Source organism: Lepisma saccharinum, chromosome 10, assembly GCF_977018435.1.
Source record: "Lepisma saccharinum chromosome 10, izLepSacc3.1, whole genome shotgun sequence".
Classification (NCBI taxonomy): domain Eukaryota; kingdom Metazoa; phylum Arthropoda; class Insecta; order Zygentoma; family Lepismatidae; genus Lepisma; species Lepisma saccharinum.
In genome coordinates this window covers 45,156,306-45,183,654 of record NC_139238.1, presented here as the reverse complement: position 1 = coordinate 45,183,654, position 27,349 = coordinate 45,156,306, and the positions used below count along the sequence as shown (strand labels likewise).

The 27,349-nt window shown below is 37.8% G+C and overlaps 2 protein-coding genes across 5 annotated transcripts in view; one reads left to right on the top strand and one right to left on the bottom strand.

Annotated features, from left to right (window-relative positions):
- LOC145993893 (doublecortin domain-containing protein 2-like) overlaps positions 1–27,349 on the top strand; it is a 238,796-nt gene that overhangs the window by 100,385 nt on the left and 111,062 nt on the right. For all 4 annotated transcript variants that reach the window (XM_083129785.1, XM_083129784.1, XM_083129787.1 and 1 more), the window contains exon 2: positions 2,382–2,436. In XM_083129785.1, coding sequence (XP_082985911.1) covers positions 2,382–2,436 — 55 coding nt within the window. The remainder of the gene's footprint in view (positions 1–2,381; positions 2,437–27,349) is intronic.
- LOC145994451 (uncharacterized) lies at positions 98–1,222 on the bottom strand. Its single transcript, XM_083130587.1, has 2 exons — positions 1,182–1,222; positions 98–907 (listed from the first exon to the last, which is right to left on the bottom strand). The coding sequence occupies exon 2, from the start codon at positions 905–907 to the stop codon at positions 98–100; it is 810 nt and encodes a 269-aa protein (XP_082986713.1). The 5' UTR covers positions 1,182–1,222.

Genomic DNA, 27,349 nt, shown 5'->3' with positions numbered 1-27,349 from the left:
CATAACTCTCAATTGAAATATGGCTTGCATGATTATCTAAAATAAGCAGCACTGGGTCACTTGCTGCGGGTTTTGCAGATTTCTGGAAGTGAACTAGCTACTCAGTGAACAATTCTGCGTTTGTCCAACCATTTTTCGAACACTTGTAAGAACACCCGATAGGACCATTTCTTTGTAATTGAGGTGTCATACGTTTCCGCGGATAAATCAGCATTGGAGGAATATAAGATCCAGCAGCGTTGACAGCAAAAACACCAGTTATTGTGCTCCCTTTTTCTGCTGAAGTAGCAGCACCAATCCTCTTCATACCTTTCGCAGCGTAAATCTTCGGGCACTTCTTTGGGACGACCGTTATTCCTGTCTCATCCATGTTGTAGATTTGCCTTGGCTCAAATTTATATTCATCCATAACTTTCTGAAGATTTGAGAAAAATAGCTTCGTTTCTTCTTCATTGAATGCAGTAATTCTATTTAAGCTTGTTCCTTCGGGTTGTCGTAGAGTTACATCGGGATTTCGTTTTAAAAATCCGTACAGCCAGTCTTTACCTGCTAGAGCCTGTTCCATATTGAAAGAATGTACAATTTCGTGATCTTCTGCATATCTAAATGCTATGCGTCTTAATTCTTTCGGAGTTAACCCGTAGAATAACTTTGCCAGTGTCAGAACATAGTCCTTCAATTCACTTTCCACTTCAACAGAAAACGTTGATTTTCTTCCAAGCCGGGTTGGAGTAGGCAGATCACGATTTTCTACAAGCTTTTTCCGTAAAGTAGACTCAGGTATGTTGAACCATCTGCCAACTTCCCTTATTTTTCTTCCTTCATTTTTGATAGCGTCCAGAGCGTTTTTCAGATTACCCTGAGAGTAGGAGTTCTTCTCAGTTTTTCTGTTGTAATTTCGTGGCATCTGTGAACAAAATAAAAACCTGGGTATTACTACTTGTTTCACCTTTAATGTCGTTTGGGGAAATTGTGCTCATTCAATTACATATACGGGGGAATCGTGCGCACCCTTTCTCCGAAGCGCACCATTGCCCCACACCAACCTTACAAAAAATTTACTTTCTAGAAAAAAATATAAAAACGTTAATCTCGTAACAAGTAGACACGTGTATAGACATGATCATGCACTATCGAAACAAGCATAGTTCAAAACACTAGAGTAAAAATTTAAGACATACCTCCTTATTTTCGTCAACAGCAAAATAACAACAATGGACACAAAAACAAACATCCACTCGCTACACACAACACAATACAACTGGCGCGAAAAGCCCAATGTAGTAGTATTTCCTGAGACGCCCGCTAGGTTATAGCATGAATCGAAAGCTCATTCTCTGGCTCGAACCTTCGGAAACGTGGTGCGCACGATTCCCCGCCGCGCACGATTCCCCCACTTTCCCCTATAAGTATCACCAGGCAAATTGCCTATCATAATTTTCAAACAGTTTTTCAGGAATGTAATTATACTGATGCTTGTGCAGTGTTGTAAACTCCTTCGTTCCAATTCTTAAACCTAGCATTGCTTAAACAGCTGCTTCGTTGGCGTTTCCTTTGAAATTTTGAATTTCGCGTTGCTTAAACAACTTCTTCGTTTGCTTTTTCCTTTCAATTCCCGAACCTCGCGTTGCTTAAACAAATGTATCGTTGGCGTTTAGTTCCAATACTTGAACTTCGCGTTGCTTAAGCAAATCGTTTGTTGACTTCTCCTTCCAATTTTTTGTTCTCGCATTGCTTAAACAGCTACTTCGTTAGCCTTTTCTTTCAATTATTGAACATCGCGTTGCTTAAACAAACAACTGTTTCCTTGGCATTTCGTTCCAATACTTGAATCTCTCATGGCTTAAGCAAATCATTTGTCGAAGTTTCCTTTCAATTATTGGACTACGAATTGCTTAACCCTTAAAGGTAACTCCTTCGATTTGCTTTCCCTTCAATTCTTGAATCTCGTATTCCTTAAAAACCTTTTTCATTCATGTTTTCTTTCAATTCGTGAACCTCGCATTAAGTAATTCAGTTGCTGTTTTCTTTCAATTTTGGAACCTTGCATTGCTTAAAGAGCTTTTTCGTTGCCATTTCCTTTCAGCTATTGGATCTCGCATTGCTTAAACAGCAGCTTCGTTTGGTCCTTTCTTTCAGTTATTGAACCTCGCATTGCTTGAACAACTGCTTCGTTGACTTTCCGTTCCGATTTTTGAACCTCACATTGCGTAAAACAAAGTGATTTAAAATGACGGTGGACATGTAGCCCACTCTAATATAATACAATGTGCATACAGTGTTTTCTCTCTTGTGTATTAGAACATCTATGGGATGTTTACTGCATGTTTTACACCACAAATTGCTCTTGAGGTAAACAGTTTTCTTTCTCTTCTTTTCAGATACAAAACAGTCAGCGAAAGAACGCCGAGGGTTGCGAGGAAAATGATAACAAGAGTAAGTATTTTTAAAATAAAAATTTTATTTAACAAACTTGTATAGCATAAAATCATAACTCAAATACTGCTCCTGACATAATAATTCAAGAAATGCAATTTTACAGCAGAGAGTTTTTATTATGTTTATTATTTTATTAGCATACTTTACACACATGACATACATGTTGGATTTTCACTATCTAAAATCTTTACACATGCCTAATATAAAATTATACTAGTAATTTTTTTAAAAAAATATATTGAATGTGACTTAGATGATAGCAAGGGAAAATAGCAGTTTATGACTTATGTGCCTTTTTCAAGATAAGCAAGGGTATACAGAAGCAAACATATTAGATAAAGACCAGAAATTGTCACCAAAACCTCTCCTGCTTCTTCCACCAGATGGACAGAGAGGAAGATAAGGTTTCAGCTTGTCTACGGGTTTGAAATAAGATCCTGCTTTCTCTAAGTTTGTCTACAGGTTTAAGAGTCATCTTTGGAGGTACATAGTGGTTCCGATCCCACTTTAAACTGTAGGTCCAGTCCCGATTAGCCTTACTGTGCATAAAGTGGACTTAAACACCAAATCAATAAACAATAAACAATTAAGAGTCATCTTGAAAAAGATGCAAGTAAAAAATAGTTGTAACTTGTATGTTTGTGAAATATGTTTGTTGGTCTCAATCAAGCAGAAATTAGATTTTGAGTGTCATTCTGCATCTTTTATGGACCTTTATCTCCAATTAGTACGACATTCTTTCCCTCTCTAATAATCCTAAGGTTATCGAGGTTAAAAGGAAATAAACAAGGTAACCTATTGACCGATTGATAAAAACAACTTCGGTCCAAGTTGTCAGGCACTTAATACTTTTTGTATGAAATACAAAGTTGCAGCATTAACCGTCTGCTTACCCCTTCCCCTTGCTTTTGGTGCTAGGGGTTGCGGGTTCTATCGCCTGTGGGACGTCACCATTTAAGTGCATCAGGAAAACAATTCTTCGTGTGAGAAGCAGATATACACAGTCCGTCCAGTGGGAAAGGTGACTAATGAGAAATGAAAGACAAGACGTTGTGGATTGGTAGTTTACAATAACGTTTATTCAAAGACACCTTGTGAGTCAATACATGCACTGAAGCGGTTGTAGAACTTTGTGAAGCAGTCTTGGTACTCCTGTTACGGAATTGCCTCCAAAATCACGGTCGAAGCCTTTTGGATGTCTGGAATGGTGTCGAAACGTCTTCCTTTCAACACCAATTTCAGTTTTGGAAATAGCCAGAAGTCGCATAGAGCTATATCTGGAGACTATGAGGGGTGATTGAGCTCCACTATCCCTTTTTTGGCCAAAAACTGGCGTACCAAGCTGCTCTTGTGCACGGGTGCATTGTCGTGCAACAGAGACCATGAGCCCTGTTCCCGATAATCAGGCCGAACTCTACGAATCCTGGCCAATAGACGATGTAAAATACCCACGTAATACTCAGCGTTCACAGTGTCACCGTCTGGAGTGAATTCCTTGTGAATGATGCCTTTGGAATGGCAGAAAACCGTGAGCAGCGTTTTGATTCGGTTCTTCTGCATGTGCACTTTCTTCGGTTTTGGAGAGCCTGGACCCTGTACCATCACGAAATCTTGCACACCACTTAAACACGTTCTTACGGCTCAATACCTCACTACCGTAAACAGTTTGAATCATTTGAAATGTCTCTGTTCCACTTTTACCCAATTTGAAACAGAATTTAATGTTGGCACATTGCTCTGTTTCCGACCGACGTTCAGCAGGTACTGTCAGTCAGTCACAAGATCCGTATGCGTCGACCGTCGACGCTAGTGCTTTGCAACTTTGCCGGAAGAAAGTCGAAATGTGTCGCTACGTAGTACAGTCACGGACACTTCTGGGTTGTAACGACCCTATTGAAGAAGCACTGAAGCAAGCCATCCATGTCTGACCACCAAGCGCCTTGTGACTAGACAACCCAATCAGCATTGCAATTCTGCGGCTTGTATACCAGTCACGGGTATACATCTCTGTAAATTGCGTAGTGATGCCAAAGAGAAATACGAGATGAAGATTGTCGATCGTAATGTCTCGTGTTCTCGACATGGAATAATACTCGGTCCACGTTACGTTCCATTATTTAATGTTGTTTGGGAACGAACCTGACGGACTGGGTTTATATTTTCACTCCTTGCATTACAGTAAATTCCATATTTTACAATTATATTAATGCTTTGAACGAAAATAATGCCCAGAAAAACATCGAACACACGTTCACACCATTCTTCTCACACACATGGACGTGAAAACAAACACACAAAGCTAAGTTTTAACTTCCAAGTGAATGTCCAAATAACAGTAAATGGAGAAGCATGATGTGCGAAACATGGGATTTTTCACAGAAAGAATGCGTCTATTTGTGACATACGTGGTTTCTATTAATAGACAATGAAACAATTATGAGAGAAATTAACAAGCATTTTCGTCTTCAGGTGTTGAGGAAGGAAACAGACTGACTGGAAAAAAGAAAACATGGTGCTGTTGATAGAGTGTTGGTTAGCGTACAGAGCTTCCAACAATGAGGTCTAGGTTCGATCCCCACCAAGGACAATTTTTTTTATTCTTTTCTACTAGTGAAGAAGTATGTAATATTGTTTTCTAGGCATTTTGACGAAAGGATACACATCAAATTTGTTCGATTAATCTGTATTTTCATTCTTCTAATAAGTTCTCTATCGCAATGGGATATAGAGATTCTCTATCTATGCGATGGATATCTTCTCAATGGTTACGTAGCTACGACTCTCCAGTCCCTTCCACCCACTTGTCTTATTTATTTACTTCATTTCATATCTAACGAAAACACACAGATATATTTTTGAACAAGGAACACACCTCGCGTCGAAGGTTCCAGACTCGAGTTCTGGCTTTTTTTTTTTTGCGAGGGTGATTATTCTTGTGTGTCTGTTTATCATCTTTGTCAAAAAAATATTCCTCATTATCGCCGTGATTAACCTAGGGAGAGACCAAAGCGACTGAAATAACAAAAGTACAGAAAATGCAAGACACATCTGCCTAGGCATGTTATACCTTGGGAATTAGCAATCTGAAAATTAACTTGCCTTTCAGTCGACTACTTGCGAAAGAATTGCGTGTTGTCTCGTTTGGAGTGTTGGTTATACAGTCTGCCTGCAGCTCGTGCAGGTATCAGTTCGTACCGAGCTCCGCTCTTCGCGTGAGAAGGCTTAGTGATCGAACTGTCCGAGTTAGCTAGGGCCGTATACGGTTTGCTAGTGTTGTGTTAGTTCTTTTTTCCTTTGGAGTGCAAGCGAGGTTTTGACTACACTTACCGTGAGCCAGTGAAGATACGATGAAATAGTTCACGATGAATACACAAAGAGAAAACACCTTGAAATTTGTTTTCCGTGAGGTCAAAACGCGACCTACGTCATTGGATTTTCATCGATGGTTTCATGATGTCTACCAAGTGCCTACGAACCAAGTGCTCAGTTTTGAAATAGATTACTTTCGTAAGTGTTTGTACGTGAAATTTGCGACAAAAGTGGTAGGAGAACGGTTACTAAATGATTTTGGTGCTGAGGTAATCTACAGTGACGTAGATGGTGATCATAAAGTTGAAGTAGAATGGGCCCACCAGCGGCATGTAATCGTCAGAATCCATGTAGTCCCAATCGAATTAAGTGCAGAAGTGATAAGTCGTGTCATGAGGTCTTATGGGGAAGTGTTAAAAATTGAAGACGAGACATACTCTGCAGATCACATTTACCCTACTCGAACTGGACGTGTCTTGATTAAAATGATACTACGTAAACCCATACCCTCATATGTAACAATGAATGGAGACTCTTATTGGGTAACATACCCTGGGCAGGTGCGTACGTGCCTCGCGTGTTCGGGGGAGGATCATGTAGTTGCTCAGTGCCCTAAGCGTCGATCCTCAGGGAACCAGCCCCGCAGGGGTCCGGTTAATATACCCGCTGACAATGTACCGATGGTATATGAACCAACTGTGCTACCCGTACGGACTAAACCAAGAGATTCAGCTCCGTTAGTTGCAGAAGTCCCAGCGTCAGGAGATAGCAATGGAGGGAACACGGATAGCCCCAGAATCACCGACGAGGAGACAGGTACCAGACAGGAAGTTAGTGAGAAGAATGCACCAACAGGAAGGGACGAGATGGAGCAGCCAACATTGACCACTGCAGAGGAGATGCATCACATACCCCCGCCCCCACCCCCAAGTGCTTTGTTCGCGGAGGCTGAATTCCCCGTAGTTACCTCTCCTAGGAAATCACGGTCAAGATCTGTATCAAGGTTACGGTCAGTGGCGGAAGAGTCCATGGTGCTACGTAGAAAGAAGAAGAAAAATAATGAATGCGTAAGTTCCACAATAGTTCATAACGAATTTAGAGTAGAACCTGGTACCCCAAAACAAGATGTTTCAAAGGGTAGTTTAACAAGTCATTCAGGAAATGTAATTAAAGAGAAACCTTCGACGAGTAACAAACTTACCCCAGATTTATTTAGTGGAAAGCATAGTTAATGCATTCTAGGCAGAAATTAGAGTTTAGTAATGTTGAAGAATGTAAGTAAGTTTAGTTTTCTTTTGTGGACAGTTCTAATCATGCAAACATTTACCTTGGCATCTATAAATTTGAATCAAATGCAAAGTAAGACCAAAATAATTGCTCTCAATGACTTTCTCATTAAATCGTCTATTGATGTGGCCCTCTTACAAGAGGTAGCCATAGACGATTTTTCTGTACTGAACATGTTTAAAGTTTACAACAATTTTACTCCCTTTGCACAAGGGACTGCCATAGCATGTAGGCGACACTTGGATTTACGTAATGTAGTGCCCCATCCCACGGGCAGACAAATAAGTGCCAAATTAGGCTCAGTGTTTCTCTGTAATGTGTATGCTCCGTCAGGAAGCCAAAACAGACGGGAAAGAGAAGATTTTTTTTCAACAGTTGTAGGGCCCGAGTTGACATCCCACACACTAGACACTATACTAGTGGGAGATTTTAACTGCGTAATTCGTTCACAAGATCAAAATCCAGGATACAACTTCTCACGTGCGCTCTATGAATTAACGCAGGGGTTACAACTGCGTGACGCTTGGATACACACCAATGGCGAAAGTCAAGGTTACACACATATCACCTCCAATAGTGCGTCAAGGATCGATAGGTTTTATGTCGCACCAAGATTTCAGGAATATATCATTAGTGTTCAAAATTTTCCAGTATGCTTTAGTGATCATAGTGTCCCAATTCTCAAAATAAATTTAGATTTGATCAAACCCCGACAAGGTAGCGGATACTGGCTTTTAAATAGCACATTATTACGCAATGGTAGTTATGTCCAGCTAATCAGGGAAACGTGGAACGAACTCAAGGCCTCTCGGCCAGTGCACAAGACCCTAATCGAGTGGTGGGAAACTCGAGTTAAGCCTAAATTTCGTCAGGTCAGTAAATTCTTCAGTGCAGAGGTTAGTAGAGATCAAAGAAACAAATATAATTTTTTGTATGCAGTCTTGAATGATCTCCATCGTTTAGCATTGCAAGGTAATTTCGATCGTCCTTATGCAAATGAAATAAAAGCGCAATTACTTGCTATACATAGGAAACGAAAATCTGCAGCAATAATAAAGAGCAAGATTCTTCCTATAGACCCAGACGAGCAAGCCACACTAAGTCACATTCTTCAAGAACATAAACACGCCAGGAGTCACGTTATTCATAAATTAACTTTAGATTCCGGTGAAGTTGTCACCAGCCCTCATAGTATACACGACAGGTTTTTGCAATACTATAAAAATCTTCTTGGTCAAGCCTTTAATCCAACAGAAACGAAATGCAATTTTTTGAACTACCTCCCTGCGTCACTGACAGAAAATGAAAGAACTGAGCTCACACAACCGTTTAGTAAAAAGGAGGTTCATGATGCAGTATTCAAAGCTCCGAGGAATAAAACTACAGCCGAAGATGGATTACCATCAGAATTCTATCAATGTTTCTGGGATCTAATAGGAGACGAATTAACGGAATGGGTCAACGAAGTGTTGACAACAGGGACCATAGGGAAGACCAGTAGCACGGGAGTTATAGTGTTAGTTCCCAAAAAGGCAAATCCAAAGTTCGTCACAGATTTTAGGCCAATTTCCATATTGAGCAGTGACATCAAACTTATAAGTAGGTGCATAAATCAGCGTTTAAAAAAATATATGGTTAAACTTATTGGCAATTTACAGTTCGCTTGTAATACGTCCCAAAGTATACATCACTTGCTACAAACGATAAGAGACGTAATTATTACCAAACAAAATAAGAATGCATCAGAGGCAATTCTATCTTTAGATTTTTCTCAAGCATATGACAGAGTGAGCCACGAATATCTGTACAAAGTCTTAGAAGCATATGGCTTCGGAGACACTTTTCTTAATTGGATAAAAACATTATATAATCATATGCTGCTAAAACTCAAAATAAATGGTTTCTTGACAACAAGTTTTAAAATGCGACGAGGTGTACTACAAGGTAGTCCCTTGAGTAGCACATTGTACGTCCTCACAATAGCCCCCTTTTTGTTTAGTATCCAGCATCATTTACAGGGCATTTCTATGGCTTCCACCACAATACAAGTTGGCAGTTTCATGGACGACGTCACGATTTTTCTCAAGGATGAAAGAGATCTGTACAGTGTTAAAAGCCAAATACATACTTTTGAGCTCACATCAGGAGCAAAACTAAACAATCGAAAGTCATTCCTGATGCCCCTTGGCAAGGAGAATCCTTTCACAAACAATACGGAGATCCCTGTAGACAAGAAAATAAAAGTTTTAGGTATAAACTTCTATGCAAATATCGATGAAACGATCGAAGCCAATAGTAATCTCACGTGCGAGAGGGCAATCTACGTCCTCAGAGCGAACAAGATGCGCTCTCTGAGTTTAAAAACACGAGTAAGATTTATCAACGTTTTTGCTCTCTCTAAACTTTGGTATGTAGCAAAAATCCTGCCCTTCAAAACACAGCACTTAGCCAAGGTCAACAAAGCAGTTGGCTGCTTTTTGTGGCACGATACAATTTTCCGGGTGGCAATAAATGAGGTCACGTTATCAGAGAAGACAGGTGGTTTGGCACTAATACACGTGAACACACAGGCAAGAGCATTGTTTGTACAGACTGGCCTTAAAACAGCTTTCTCACTGCACGAGTCAACGACCCAAGCATGTATTCAGAAGATAATACAGGAAATTCCATTAGAAGCTCCCATCGATATTCAAAGTATCCCCAAAAGATTTTCGTTTTATAAGGACATCGCTTTACAGGTATGCTACCAGTTATTACGACATGAGACAATTACACCATCTGTTAAAAAGTTATATAGTGAAATCAATAGTTTCAAGCACACAGTACCACGAATAGTCCGGGATTTCAATACACATAATTGGCCACAAATATGGGAAAATGTCTCCGCCAAACACCTTTCAAAAGCTGCCCAATCAATATGGTACAAAGTGGTTCATCGTGTTATAGTGACAGGAGATAGGACATACCAATATGGAATCAGTGACTCTCCTAACTGTATATCATGCAACGTGCCTGACTCTTTAGCCCACAGGATAACCAAGTGTCGCAACTCTTCCACGGCGTGGAACAAATTGCGAACAATGCTCAGTCGTATATGCCGCACCTCATTAACAAAGTTTACGGATACAGATATAGTTTTTCCTGCTTTCAATTTTTATCCACCAACAAAACAACGTGCAGTACAATGGTTGATAACAGAATACTTATTATATATCTTTCACAATGACGAGAGCAGTTTTAAGAAACAATTCAGTATCTTCTTGCAAGAACAATATGAAAAACTTCCTCTCCAAGCAAGGAAGAAATGGTATGCAAATTTCTTATTAGTGCTTTATACTTAATTTAGGTCAAACAAAAATGTAAAGGTTAACCAGATAGAAATACGAATTGTAATAGCAGTACTACACTTATGTCAAAAACAATGTAATTCCATAACTTGTATATCAGAATGAGACAATAAAAAAAAAAAAAAAAAAAAAAGAGTGTTGGTTATCGTGTCGGACTAGCATGCGGGCAACCCGAGTTCGAGCCCAGCGGAAGGAAAGATTTTTTTGTCTAATTTCATCCAACCTTATTTATAAAACTGAGGTTTCTGCAAAACCTTTTGAATTGCATGCCAATTCGTATGTTGGTAATCTGAAAGCAGCAAAGATGAATATTTGATGTTCCGAAGCGACGATGTATTTGTGTATGGGTTGAAAAAGCGCAGTTATTTATTAGCGAAAAACATGCAGCCACTTGATCATTGAGAACGCTTCCTAGTTGTCAGTGCTAATATGGCAGTAGCTACAGTCTGTCAACACACACCAACTTTCACGTTTCCCGTAAAATGATTACCTTTCCACGTATCAAAATCATGAGTGCTGTCTAAAGCAATACTTTGATACTTGCGTTTGCATGTTTGAATCTAAAGTAATACGAAACTTTTTTTTTCCAAACAAGTGACATTGAAACCATTAATAACTGTTTGCAATGTGATATTGATATCATATATGGAAAGAATAAAAATGGAGAATTTCGCTTAAAATAACTTATAAATAGGGAGCGGAAGTTGATGAAGTTTCATCTTTTTTCTGACATCTCGGACACGATGCCCATTAAATATATTCAATATTACACTTCATCTAGAACCCAATAAAGGTAATTTTAAAGTATATTTTTTTGCATTTGTTGCCATTTGTCAGGTTTTTAGGTCATTTTCTCCGATTTGCGGCATTTTACCGTCATTTTTTGCAATATTCGGTGTATTGTTTCATCATATTTTGTCACTTCTTTAATTTTGGTAATATTCTTGAATCTTTTCACCAAGGTGAATATATGCCTATATATATCTCGCAGGATTGCAATTTACGAGCAAAAGAAATGCTGAACTGGTGACAGTCTTTGTTGTGTCTGGGGAAACCACCAGGTGCCCGTATGGGGCAAACTCAGATTTAAGATCAGATAAGGAGAGGCTGGAAATACCATAGCTACACCCTGTTTGCACTGAAAATCCTCGTTGCATTTTTTAATTGAATGTGCATGTGCTATCATTTGGTGCCCTTTTTTTAAAAGCAAGATTGCATTTTGTTTAATTTCATTTTCATTTCAATTTTTAAAATGAAACTAACAAATTTAATGGTCATTTTTTGTATTTTACGTCATTTTTTCCCCATTTTTTAGGATATTCTGTAGGTCATATACCTATATTTTTTAGGTCATCAACTTCCGCTCCCTACTTATAAATATATTAAATTATGTGGATACCTGATGTGAAACGTACGATGCACGATCAGAGAGCCTGAATGTTGCATTGAAAACTGCAGAGAACAAAGACTGACTTATGAACAGTGAAAAGTTTTTCCATGCTCCAATGGGATTTTATTTATAACTATAAATAAACAAGGGAGAAAGACACAGGTTGGTATGATGAACTAAATTGTAAACTAAAAGTTTTAATTGAAGAAACAAATACGTTCACGGTTAAAAATAGAGCATTCAATTTCAGGCACACTACACTAACTGAAAGACTATTTTCAAAATTAATAATATTTGAATAACCAGCAAATCCAAACTTGATGTTAACCACGTAATGCACTTGATAATCAAAGAAACATATTTTTTCTTGAGCATGCCCTTTATGATGTGTCTTGATTGTTGAAATAATACGTTGAAACTAGTGTTGCCCACGAGACGAGACTTTGGCCTGTCCCGTCTCGTGGAAGTCTCGTGGAAATGCTGTCTCGTCTCGAAAATATTCGTTTGTCTTATGACACATGGTCAATCTCGTCTCGTCTCGAATTTTTAAAAGCCTGTCTCGTCTCGTCCCGTGGAAAACACTAGTTGAAACGAACAGTAGTATGTTTTAGCGTGTGTTTAGAATCTCTTGTGTACTGCATTGGAATACTGAAGTCATTTTAGATTCCTAATCAAATAACAATTATTCAGTGTAATCTTTAAAAAGTTTGCAGCTGTTCATGACAGAAATTCAATTGCAAGACAAGTTACCAAATTAGCAAAAGTTCTCTTACATATTTGTGATATGTGCTTGTCTGCCTTATACCGGATGATGAAGGAAGCAGATATAAAATATAGACAATTACTGTTCTTGGGTAGCTCGTCCTGCTTTGGTCAGAAAACCTGATCAGCATATTGAACCAAGCCATTACTCGAGATACTACTTCAATAATATAATTCCGTTTCTGTGGTCAAATAACTCCAAAAAAAGGCAATACAATTTTCAGTGTGAGGAGACGGAGAAATAATTTCCTTTTTTCTTACATTATACTCTGTCTGTATGCCTAGTGTGGTTTGTCTGTCCCAAAGCTGAAGACAAACCTCTGTCTGTTGTAACGCGTGGTATGTTTTCTTCCAGCTTACAAATCACGTAAAATACCTTCGTTCACTTCAGTGTGCTGGTTCTGCAGGCACAAGACCATGTCGACTGATAAGCAGGATACCACGTGACTCCGGGGCCAACTGTTAGCACCGCAGAGAAGCTTCAGTAACTTTTGCGAGGTTCCTTCTAGTCCTTGACAGAGCGCATGCTCCGTAACTATGTGCAGAAAACCCATGTTTTCTGTGTATAAAATTTACGTATGTTTGGATTGTGTGCTCAAATGTTGCAGTACACATATCTCCGTGACACACAACAACATTACAAGCGCTTCAAAGATTAGAAACTTAGCAAGCGTTACTCATAAGACGATTAGATTGTCCAACTGACAGAATACCAGGTGGTGGGGTGGTAGCGTGTTAGTTTGAAACGCAGGAGATACTGGGTTCGATTCCCATTTGATTGCCTCCAATTTTTTTCTTAACTCGAGCGACTATATATTTCAATTTATTTATTGCGAACATTCTTATTTTATTTGCTGTGAGAATTGTTGAATTTTTTTCCCAAACGATTACGATAATTTCTTGTGAATAGTATTATATGTATTTCTGGATCATTTTCTCGAGAGAAATGTATACTTTTCGCCAGGCATAACATTTTATTGAGTATGTTTGTAAAATGATGAGAAATGTGAAAAAAAACTATCGTAAAAAATAATTTTCAAAAATAAAATTTAAAACGGTAAAGTAAAGATTTCCACCCAGAAGTAAAGTAAAAATGTATTTAACTTTTACTCCAATAAATTATTAAATAAAATGCAATAATTGGTTGCTCGAGTTATTTTAAAAAAAATAGAGCAATAGAACGGGAATCGAACTCAAAGCCTTCTTTACGCGAAACATATCCGCTACCACGGGGCCACTTGATCACTTGAAAATCATGTAATAGCTTCGCCTCATCAAGGCACTTGGAACTCATCGAAACCTTCAAGCGCTTTTCCTCGATTTTTTCCTTCTTTTTAAGTCCACTTTATGCACAGTAAGAAAACTGGATCTATAGTTTAAAGTTGGATTCCAACCACTTGTGCCTAAACCGCGTATCAAACTTTTCCTCAGGAATTGTTGGCTAGCGTGCGACATTACCAATACTCGTTTCGGGCATGGATGTGGGTGTTTGTCCCAATGAGAATACAGAGAATATAGAGGAAATTGACATTTGTGACAACTGAGAAAAAGGTGAAGAACGAGGATACTATTAATTTTGAAAATACTTCTTCAGTTAGTGTAATGTGCCTGAAATTGAATGCTCTATTTTTAACCGTGAACGTATTTGTTTCTTCAATTAAAACTTTTAGTTTACAATTTAGTTCATCATACCAACCTGTGTCTTTCTCCCTTGTTTATTTATAGTTATAAATAAAATCCCATTGGAGCATGGAAAAACTTTTCACTGTTCATAAGTCAGTCTTTGTTCTCTGCAGTTTTCAATGCAACATTCAGGCTCTCTGATCGTGCATCGTACGTTTCACATCAGGTATCCACATAATTTAATATATTTATAAGTAGGGAGCGGAAGTTGATGACCTAAAAAATATAGGTATATGACCTACAGAATATCCTAAAAAATGGGGGAAAAATGACGTAAAATACAAAAAATGACCATTAAATTTGTTAGTTTCATTTTAAAAATTGAAATGAAAATGAAATTAAACAAAATGCAATCTTGCTTTTAAAAAAAGGGCACCAAATGATAGCACATGCACATTCAATTAAAAAATGCAACGAGGATTTTCAGTGCAAACAGGGTGTAGCTATGGTATTTCCAGCCTCTCCTTATCTGATCTTAAATCTGAGTTTGCTCCATACGGGCACCTGGTGGTTTCCCCAGACACAACAAAGACTGTCACCAGTTCAGCATTTCTTTTGCTCGTAAATTGCAATCCTGCGAGATATATATAGGCATATATTCACCTTGGTGAAAAGATTCAAGAATATTACCAAAATTAAAGAAGTGACAAAATATGATGGAACAATATACCGAATATTGCAAAAAATGACGGTAAAATGCCGCAAATCGGAGAAAATGACCTAAAAACCTGACAAATGGCAACAAATGCAAAAAAATATACTTTAAAATTACCTTTATTGGGTTCTAGATGAAGTGTAATATTGAATATATTTAATGGGCATCGTGTCCGAGATGTCAGAAAAAAGATGAAACTTCATCAACTTCCGCTCCCTATTTATAAGTTATTTTAAGCGAAATTCTCCATTTTTATTCTTTCCATATATGATATCAATATCACATTGCAAACAGTTATTAATGGTTTCAATGTCACTTGTTTGAGTAGTGGTATTTATGCTATAACCAGGACCACTTACAAGTGTAGAAAGGAAGAGCCTCTCTCATGCAGATTTGCTACACTTAAAACTTGCTCAACATGCCCATATGAGTTTTTTGCTCTAGTGTGGCACCCTGTCTAATCCAAGATTTTTGTAAAAATGCCCTTCGGAAAGGAAAAGCTTTTTCAGAAAGGAAGAGCTCTCTTAGATTGATTTGTCTATACTTGCAAAAGGCACTTCTGTGAGATTGTTGTCTATAAATTTGTTAAAAATATGCCCCTCTTGGGCCACACTTAAAACTAGGCCACCCACACCCATACACACCTACACCCACCCACACCCACCCACACATATTTACTTCCGGTCCACTTCCGGTTCACTTCCGGTCCACTTCCGGTCCACTTCCGGTTTACTTCCGGTCCACTTCCGGTCCACTTCCGGTCCACTTCCGGTCCACTTCCGGTTCACTTCCGGTTTGCCTACTTCCGGTTTAAGTTCAATTGGATACCAGGCTCATCTTGCATATCTAATATTAAAATAATATAATGCTTCTAGAATTGCTCCGTGACTCTCTCATTTCTTACATCATAAACATATGATTTTTCTCCTATGAGAATAACACTACATATGGTGTCATCAGGTAATGCCTCATGGAATTCACAGATAATTTTAATGTTTGTCCTGTCATTCACCACAACTTGTTTCCTTTTTGAAGCATTGATGACAAACATGGGTCTCTGTGTTTTGAATTCATCTGGTGCGTAATACATATCAGTACTGCCAGTAGTGACCCTTTTGAAAGCCGAAAATGCCTCATATAATTTGAGGAAATCATCCTTGGACATGTCTAAATTGTAATTTTCTCTAGGAAAAACCTCATTTCTGCCATTTTTAAGATATATGTTCTTGATGTTGCAGTTATCAAATTTGCTTGAATTTTTTTCCTGATTATTGTGTCTCCCAGTCTGAAACAGTACCACTACAAAATCAGGCATGTCATATTGAATACTGGAGAATGAATTTGTAGCATCAAACTCATAATATGTGCCAGATGCAGGCTTCTGTACGCATTGATATGTATAAAATTGCAGAGGAATCTGTGGATTTTTTATTATATCAGCTTTGTATTTAAGAGCATAACTGGCCTCATATTCAACAACAGGGATTCTTAGCTCCATAGTCTGAATAATGCACTTGCCTTCATCAGGTAGGGTATTAGGCAGAGCTTCTCCTGTAGGGTTTATTGCACTGTACCTCATCAAAGCATTGTTATCATTTGCAGCTCTTCTAAATGTAATTCTTAACCCACCCTTCCACATGATATCTTTGTAATCTGAGAAGAATCCCGGCAACAGGCGCATAGGGAACAGCACTGTGTGGTTCTTGGTTAATATCTTATCACCAGCCTCAAATCCACCTATTCTGTAGTATGAAGCCTCGGTTTTGGATAATTTTAGTGTGGCCAAAGCTGTGGAGGTAATGCCGGGATAATCCACTCTGTTTATAACAACGCCATGCTTTCTGATCTCAATTTCAGAGAATAGATGCGGTACAAAATTGTCTACCAATCTTATATTTGAATTTGCAGGATAATCTGTTCCATCGAGCTTTACAACATCAAATTTGATGTATAGATCTGCTCTGTGAGGGTGTATAAATCCGTCCCCTACATCAAGATCAACCTCTATTTCTGTGTTGGGTTGATTTAAATTTGCAAATGTCCTCCTGTTTGGGGGGAATGATTGTAGCTCATAACTCTCAATATTTTCCATTGTATGTATTTTTATTTAAATGTTAATCTCTATGATAGCAGTTGTTGTGGCTCCAGCAAAATCAACTAATTCTTCTTTTTCATTAGTGACCATCAATTCAATGTAATCTATTCTATTATGGCACACAGGAAAATATAATGTTGGGGATGGATTGTAGATGATTGGCTCCATGAATTCGGAATTAGGTTTGAATGTTGCAATGATCCCAGTTTGTTTGTGAGTGCCTATGCTATTTGATTTGGTGATCATACCCTCAGCCACATTACAGTGAATATTCAGAGTCTCTATGGCTAAGAATTTGGGTATATTCATAGCAGTGTGTTTGATGGCTGGTTCAAGTTTTGTGTTGTTCTCAAAGCCTAACAGCTCTCCTATAGTACCCAGATGCACTGTTTCTGTAGCAGATACAATCTCTACTCTGTGAGTGACAGAATTTTGACTTAACACTACACCTCTGGGTAATTGAGCATTTAGAGTGGACAGATTATATTGCCCTGGAGTGATGACAATTTTTTGATCCCCTACTGCAATTGTATTGTTGTGGTGTGTAATATTAGGGATCAGGTACATGCCGTAAAATGCTCTGAGAGCTATTGTTTTGGGATACACTATATCATCATGTAATTTGAGTTTCAATATTGAATTTTGGCTGGTGAGATGGAATACCCCCATGATGTTTTAAATACCACAAGGCCTTTTGAAAATCTTCAATTGATGGTTTATTTATTTGAGACATATATCTGAGAACAGATAAACACAAATGTCCGCAATTAACATCTTTGAAGTTTTGAACACGGGCATTATTGTAATAAAGATTAGCTGATTTTAAATATTTTATTAAATTTTCAGGAGGAACACCTCCAAATGAATCAAACACAAATGCCTCATTTTTTAAATATTTAAGATAACAGATCCAGTGAGTGCCCTGATTTTTGTACTTATCCAAATTAACAATGCCACACTCTTTGTTGAGTGGTTGTTCCGGTAAAGAATCAGACATGTACACACCTCTAAAATTTTTGATGCCCAGTGGCTTGATTAAAGCTTCAATATCTTGGTTTGTAAGCGGCTCTTGTTTTTTTTAAACTTATTCATGGCTCTCTTAACACCTTTGCCTTTTTTCTCCATGGCCAGGTTATGGCGCTTCTGCTCATCTAATTCTGCCCTATTTTTCTTGGCATCTATCACTGTTTTTGCTATGGCAGCTGATCCCCCAGCCAAGCTCCCAACAGCCCCGAGAGCAGCTAAGATGGCAGGGATGGTAAATATGAAACCCCCCACATGTGATTTTTTTCTTGATTGCTGTAATTTTTTTAATTGGGGGGTGCTAAGCAACAATTTCATACCATGGCCCTTTGCAATACAAGAGCTTTTTTTCTTGCGCTGCTTTTTGGTCAAAAGGCTGTCAATAGTTTTAAGAGATTTGAGACCTGCATAAGGTATTTGATACATAACACCCTTGGCCTTCATTGTAGGTTTATTATATATATATTCACAACCCCCACCCCAGTTTTTGTTTGGTGCTCATAGCTATGGTGGTTCCCAATGCTGCTATTTTTTCACTGAAAGAAGCATCTTTGCTTACAAATCTACCAAATGCAGCCTCTTCTAATTTCTTGTCTGCAACATGTCTTTTGTCAAGATCAGAATGTGTGTTGTATGCTACGTCATGGTCTCTACAAGCAGCATCTAGGGGATTTACACCAAGATCACCTCTGTTTAATCTATGATCCAATTTTGTGCCTGGACCACAATACTGATAGCCTGGAATGTGTAGTTCAAATGGCAGCTTGTTTATAATGTCATTAACCAACCCCCGGCCCTCAGAAATATTCCAAAATTTAGGTGGTAGAGTATTAATAATTTTTATTAGATATCCAATCCCCTTAGGGTCATTCACTATAAAATTAGACAATTTGGTGCTTATCATGTCCATAATTCCAACCTTTTCATTGTAAAAATTGTGGTTCCCAGCATTTTCCTCCCCAGCTATCACCAGCAACCTATCTACAAGTTTCCTGACATCATCAACCCACACAAATTCTTTAGGCAGGGTGTTGTATTGCTTGATTCCACTGCCAGTCTTGATCTGTGACCATATGGGCTTGATTAAATTGTTGTATTTTGCCCCACTGCTAGACTTGACTCTTTTTTGTGTGGGATCATTGTTCTGGTATAGAGCATCTGATTTTATTAATATTTCTTTGTAATGTTCATAATCTTGATCTGTATAGCTGCCAGGCCTTTTCCGAGTCATCAGTTCCCATAATCCAGGTGTTCCGGGGTACTTAACAAAAGCACCTCTTTGTCCAAGATGAGATTCTGAATATACAATTATATCATCTCCCATAAAAGTTACTCTGAAATTACCAATTCTGTGTATGATACTACCATCAAGCTCTGTGTCAGCATATAAACCAAACACCTCATCTTTATTGTCTTTAGGTGTGGTTAAATATTTTTGAGCAAGAAGACCCAATTCAATAGGATCCTGAGTAGCTTCAATTCTTCTAGGAGCAACAGGACTAGGTGTATGAATACTGGAAAGTGGGGTGAATGGATAATCTAATATGTTCCTTGCAGCTACAGGTACAAGCTCTGTGATCAAATTTTGATTTTGCTCTGTAACAGTTTTGATATTCTTACCTAAATTATTAATAGCATCAATTACAGGCTGTTCTGTTTGTTTGTGTTTTTCATAAATTCCTCGGTTCTCTGATTTCCATCCCTTAAATCTTTTTACAAGATAATCTCTTAACTTAAGATCATCAATGATTGGCCTTTTCATGGTTATTTATATACGTCTCAACGTCTAGAAAATCGTTGATTTTATTTCTGTATTTGCCACTATTGGGTGTTCTTGTCATATCAATAGTGACAAACCCATAACTGTCTTGGTTCCAGCACCTACTGCAAAACTTGGAAAAATCATTGTAGCTCAAGTCCCCACCTACATATTCATCATGTATGTGTTTGAGGTTGGTATGATCTTGATGAAACACACATATAAAATTGCTGTTGTCCCGGATCAGCTGCTTCGGTATTTTAGAAAAAGTCTGTGCCAGGTAGAAGCAATCAATGTTTTTGTGCCGCCCTTGTGTAAAGAAATTTCTAACCTTGTTTTGATTATCCAGTATAACGTCATCAAACACAACAACAGAATTATCGAGACATTCATGAAGTGGCTTAACATCTGGTTCAAAAGTGGCAATATCCAATCCATCATATAGCTTCATCAGCTGCTGATATTTTAATTGTTCCAAGCTCTTAGAAAAAACATACAAGTGCCTGTTTTTCCAGTCTAACCAGTTCGGTGCCAATAAAAAATTATCAACCATTAGTGTAGTTTTACCACAAGCAGATGGCCCAACAATAAGACACCTAATATTATCAGGCAGCAAGTTGCCATTTCTCTTATTCTGTTGTTCAGGTTCTGGCAGCCTTTTTATAACATCCCAGGTGCTCATATTATCACTTTGTCTGCATCGATCCAGCTGTTTTCCGGATGACCTAGCCATTTGACAAATAACTTGTTGCCTTTTCTGCGGATGATTTTTTCTATGAGATATGTGTCAGGCTGTTTAGTTTTGCTGAGCTCTTGTTCATAGAATCGGCCTTTGAGAATTTCTCCTCGATGATCTTTTATTATATATGTGTTAAGGGTCCCGGGTTTAACTTGAACCACTGTAAATAATTCGGTGCTCCAGTTTCTTGTAAAGCCTCTCTTGAATAAGTGCTTATATTTGCTGATTCTTACTTGATCGCCAACCCTGTATTTGGCCTTTCTTGTTGTTGGCTGGTATCTAGGATAATAAACAGTCCTGATCAATTTTTGCTCATCAGATGGAGTTACTTCAGAGGGTTTCATGTTGATTGTGGAATGGACCGAGTTGTTATATTTATGTAGAAGTTCTGGAAGAATATTAATCCATTTATAATTACCTTGGAGGGTAAATTGTTTATACATAAGATTTTTTAGGGTTTTGTTGAATCTCTCTACAATTGAGGCTTTGAGATCACTGTAACTCGAGTAATGTTTTATTGCCTGGCTTTTAATAAATTGTTGGAACACTGAATTATAAAATTCTTTGCCATTATCTGTTTGCAAATAGTGCGGGGATCTTCCTGAATGATTGATGATTGTCCTGAGGGCTTCTGTAACACATTTTCCAGTCTTGGATTTGAGTGGCACAGCCCAGGCAAATTTTGAAAATGTGTCTATCACAGTGAGTAGATACTTGTAGCCCTTGTTGATTTTGTCTAAGTTTTTCAACTGCCCACTTGACAACTCAATCAAGTCGCTCTGCCATAAATCATCTATGCCTTTTGTGACTACTGGGAGTCTCTTAAAATTATGTCTGGCTTGTCTGTGTAATTCATCAACAATAATTTGTCTAGACATAATATGTAAACAAGAATATTGCAACTATGGGGTGTTCAGCAGCTGATACTACAGGATTTTCTAAATATAATTTGTCCCCTATTTGTATTTTAAATTCCAGAGTGCCATCATCTTCAGTATAGGCTGTTTCTAATGTATTGGGATCTGTAAAATCCTCTAACTCTACACTGGTGATTTTCACTTTGTTGTCAGCATTTGTTATTGATAAGGTAGGGTAGTGATGTGCCTGTGGTTGAAGCCAATATTTGATCTTGATTGGTCTCAATGTGCCCCCAACAAAAAACTGGTAATAAAATTGTGCAGGGGACAGCATATATATTTTGCCACCTGGTGTAAACGGTGAATCATATTCTTTGTTGGGGATGCTGTACAATTCAAGAATTACTGAATGTTTTGGATTCTCGATTATGCCTGTTATTTCTTTTTCTGCTGTAAGCAATCTGCTTGTTACAGATTCAAGGTGCTCATTGATGGTCCTAACAACATCATCATGACCTGGCTTGATCTTTATGTCCACAATAAGTTTCTTGTATTGTTGCACAATTTCTTGAAGCTGGGTGGCAAAAACAGACAGAGCATTTGCTTGATTGGATTCCATGGTCCCTAGCTGTTGCTTGATATTAGCTACAATTTGTTGCAAATTTTCAACAACTGCCAATTTTGAATTTTGAGCAGTAAGATCATGGACCTGTCTTCTGATATCCTCAAACAGGGCATGCAGTTCATTAATATGTTGATTGGTTGGTAGAGTGGCCACTGTCTGAGTGAGTTGTTTGATCTCTGTCTGGATATTCTTGATATCTTCTGATTTCAATATCCTATTCACTGCCCTCTTAATATTTTTAAGTTCCTGTGATGTGGGAAGATTTGATACTGTATTTTGCAAAAATTCAAGTGCCAATTTCATATTGTTTAATTCAGAAGCATCAGCCACATTTTGCATAGCATTTTGGAGCAGGGCTATATCTGCCTGAGAGGGTGTGGATTGTTGTAAAATTTCAAGTTTTGTTTGAATATCATCTATCAAGTGATGAAAATGAGATAGCTCAGATTCAGTGTTGAGGTTTTCAAGCTTTGTGATCTGTTGCTGGACACTGACAAGTGTGTCTACAATTCCAGGCAATCGGGATTCTAGTACATTTGCCAAATCATTTTGCACTGCTGCTATTGTACCTTCAAGATGGGTTATGGAACTTTGAATTTTTCCAAAATCTTCATATGTTTCAAGTTGCAGCTTGATGTTGGCAACACTCCGAGTTATTGCATTCAAAGCATCAGAAGATGGCAAGTTGTTCATAAAATTTTCAAGTGTCTCAATTTTTTCTTTAACCTCGGCTATGGCATTGTTCAGGGGGTCCAGATTAGGTATCTGGAGTGACTGAATCTGTTCTTTTAGAGTGGAAATGACTAGATCAAAATCTTCTTGTGATTTTATGCTTTTGACAATTGTTTGGAGCTGTGTCTGGACATTATTTATTTGCTCTTCCAATTGCTGTTTCAATTGCTCAGAGTTGGTGGCCTGGGTCTTAAATTTGGCTTGAAGAGCTGCTACAGCTTCTTCTAAACTTTGAAAATTATCTAATGTGGCCAGATCAGTATATTTCTGAAGCAGCAATTTGAGTTCAGAATCAATTTTAAGAAGAGGGTCCATGCATTGTGATTGTAAATTTGTAATTTCTAATTGAAGACTGGCATTGAGTGTGGTTTGTAAAGCTTGTAAATCACTTCTTAATTTCTTGACTCTGACATCAAGCATCAGAATCTCATCACTGTGATCTTCATGTCTTGTATGGCCAAATATATCATTAGGCATTTTTGTTTTAATGGTTATTTATTATAGAGTATCTGATTCTTAATTCTATAAAAAAGGGTATAAGCTTGTCATATGATCCCGGGACCTCAATATATAAGCAGTCACCAGCAGAAACAGTATATACAGTGCCAGAAATCATGTTTGAGTGCTTAATTCTATAAATATTTCTCCCTACTGAAATCTTGACATCACCCTCAGGGGTTGTAATAAATTGCAATTGCCCACCTACAGGTAATTGGTAATGATTTAAATTATTGTTAAATATGTACAATATTTTGCCTGTTTCATCATCATTATCTGTAAGTATGCTGTTCAGATGAATAATTAACAAGCCACTCAGTTTAGACAGCATATCAGGAGAGGCTTGTGGTGTTGGCAGGTCCATAATAGCCTGTTTTTTGAACCCAAATAAGTTCATAGGCATGTTTATTTATTTCAAATCATGCTCTGTAATTGGGCATTGTTTGCCATTTTTCAAATCACAATGACCCCATGGTAAAGTATGGATGTCACATGATAAAATGCATCTCTTATCATCATGTGGGTCCAGGGCCACTTTTCTTACAATATTTGAAGTCAATAAGTGATCCTCACTCTGAATTCTATTTTCTGATGTTCTGATTGAACTCTGGGATTTGATGCAATTTTTATAATCTTCAAATACAAGATCTTTTTCCACAGTTACTTTGCCAATACCCTTGGCCTTTTTGACAACAGCACTACATGTTTTAAAACTGTACACCTTGGCACTTAACCCAGCAAATTCCACAATAACATCACCAAGTGTCTCATCTTTTAACTTGCCAGGCACCTTTTTGTTGTGGGGTTGAATTCTTGTATGTTCACTGGTATCAAAGTATTGAAACAATTCAGGCTGTGACATATCTTGATAAACATCTTCTGTTTGAATATCAAGAATAAAACTATCCGTGTCCATGTACAATAATTTTACACGATCACCATAAAAAGGTTTCAGCACATCATAATACAATGTTAACATATGTAATTTGGACAATTCCAATATCACAGCCCCTACATAAATAGGTTTATCAAATTTGATCTTTGTTTTCATCATGTTGAAAAGTGCCATGTGCTCATCATAAATTCTTCTGTAATTGAAGTTGGGCTTTGCAACCAATTTTTTGCTCAGGCTGTGGTCAGTAATTATTTTAACATCGGTATGTTTCCTGACATTTTCAATTGTTTTGCCATACACTGAATTCACCATCAATTTAAACAAGCCCTTATCAAATTGGCTCTTTGCAGATGTTCGAAGCTCCGTGTTTGTATCAATGTATGGTTTCAACCATTCTGAGTGCCTGAACCTCAAGACTTTTATAACTTTGGTCACTTGAACACCATGTTTCATCAGGAACTGGAGGTTTTTGTAATATGTAACATAACCCTGTTTCGGCTCCAGAGTCATCATGAGCTTCTTCTGTTTAGAGCCAGGTGAGCACTGAACCTCGGGAATTGGGGGCAGATCAGAAAATGTATTGTGCAAATCATCAGGAATTGTCAGATCAACCTCTAAGAAGAGGCCATAGTCACTGTCATCAAAATCCTTAAGATCCTCAATATTGAAATCTTCAACCCACTCAAGCCCTGCATATGGCAGTTTTTGCATCATGGCATGACCATAGAGGCTGTTGGCATCTACATACACTATATAATTTGATGGCCGTGCTGGATCATAATCAGGCAGCATAATATGCTTGTTATTTGCTCTGGCATATCTCTGGGAACATTGCACCATCCCTCCTCTTATACATTTCTCCATAAACAGATACATATCTTGATCGTGGATCAGATCCAATTGCATTTTGGTGTTCAAAAACGTTGCAGCCCATGCTAGGCCCGGAGCACTGTAAAAATACATTGGGTCCAGTCCATAATTTTGCATAGAAGATTTTCTGAATGCCTGCAGTATATCAGCTAAGAGGGTGACATCAAGTTTCAAATATGCCATGTGATAATCACCAAATGTCTGGCAATTTAAATTGTTCCACATCAATTGGGCATGGTGATAATCTTCATCAGTGATTCCAGATCCTCTGATTCTGCTGTAAAACGCTTCTTGTGGTGGCAGGGAACACTCATCAAATTTAGAAAAATCTGTGACATAATCATATGGATATACACCCTTCCGCCTAATTAATTTCAGGTCCTGATTTGGAAACAATGCACGTGTGATTTTGAATTGATCATCAGATAATTGAGTGGCCAGTGTAGGCAGGCTAGCAGATAAAAATCTGTAAGAATCAAGAAATCTTATGTGAATAGGAACACCATTAACTTTAATTATCTTGCTAATAGATATATATTTCTCATCATTTTCAGCTAAAATATTTAAATTCTGCTTCTCAAACCCCTCGTACCTGATCAGATGATGGAAATCATAATTGGATGCTCCGTGGCAAAATATGGGGACAAATTTTGGTCTCTTGATCTTAATATTACAGCTATTACACAGGGCCATTAAGAATTTACCATCTGTATGAGAATGGTGTTTCACCTTGATATTTATATCTGAAAATTCAGAATCACATACCGGGCATTTTTCTGCTTTGTTGAAATCTTCAATCTGTTCCTCTGTTAAAGGCAACATAGGCTTTGATTTTAATAAGATGTTAGATGCTATGTCACGGCACTCATTTTCTATTCTATGTGCAAATATTTTGATGGCATTTGGTCCCTTATATGAATATTCTTTAATAACAACACCATCCTGTACAACCACATAACAAAAGCTGGAAGGTTCATGCAGCTGGTATGGTGTAATTGAAGATTCTTCGGGATCTGGATTGCAGAATGCAAGAGATTTGAGATTTGATTCAGAATCCCAGACAATATATGCTGGGTGTTCCAACAAGGCTTCATACTTTTTGAATTTGCAATTTTCACTTGGATTGGGCATTACCATATGAACAGGTTTATGGTTCCCACAGTATTTCAGATGCTCAATTAACTTGTTTTTAGCAATTTCTGCATTTTTTTTCAGGAACCCTATTTACCATTTTTTGACCATCAAATACAGTTAAACATCTTCTGCACAACTTGAATATTCTATTAGATTTGTCTAGTTGTGTTCTGACTAAAGCTTGAAGATTATGTATCAGAGTATAATGATATGTGCCATCCCCTTCAATTAAGAGCAGATCAATCGGAATTGCAGAATCATCATCAATTGTACTGATTCTGAGAGGTGCTATCGGGCAATTGCCAGTGGAACAAATAAATACATTAATAGATAATTGTTTGCCATTGATATGCATGGCCCTTTTTTCAAATTTATCAATATTCTGAACAGACATTGGATATTCTAAACCCTCCATTGCATCGTCAAAAATATGTTCATGTTGTTTGTAATAATTTATTCTCTCAGGATGCCTTGAAACTGGATACAAAGCAGCTAATATACACCACAAAAAGCATTTCTGGTCGGTATTTTTTATATTAACCACAGCTTGTTTGTTTTTAATATTGGCAGGTAATGGCAGATATGTAGATCCTTGTAATGGGCTGAATTCAGAAATATTAACATATAGCTTGTGCGGAGAGCCGCATAGGCTCCATCCGGACTCTTTTGCCGCAAATTCAGAGTGTTTGATATTTAGTTGATCCATTAAACTGCTTATTATTGTGTCTAAATTTGGATTTGAATATACCGGTACAGTTTCTGTTACGTGGGGGTGTGTAAATTTTGTAGCGTTTGGTTTCTTATATTGTACAAACAATTTGAGGGAGAGCTTATAAGAGCCATTTTGTGCATTTAGAATTGCCTGCACTTTAGGATTTATACTGTTCAAGAAATTCTCAATGCCGCATCTTGGCTCTGATACAAACCGGTGATCTCTTAATTGGCCATTAAAACTGCTACGGATAGGTTCATAGCGTGGCTGCTTTGCTGCTCTGGCATTAAGAGGTGCTTCGTGCCTTCTTTTCAGTGCTTGTGAGGGCAATATTGATGACTGTGCAGAGCAAGTATCTTTATGTGTATATGTGAAGTATTGCATGCTGTATTTTCTATTGCATTTGGGGCAAATTTTTGTGGGAGTTCTGTATTTGTCCGGGTTACAAATCTTTTGGTGTCTGGCCCAATTAGAGCTAAATATATTTTTATTGCATTGATTACAATGTTTTTGATTCGGCATTTTTGTTGTTGTTTAT

Coding starts and splice junctions, on each gene's coding strand:
- LOC145994451 (XM_083130587.1), bottom strand. CDS start 907: ATGCCACGAAATTACAACAGAAAAACTGAGAAGAACTCCTACTCTCAG.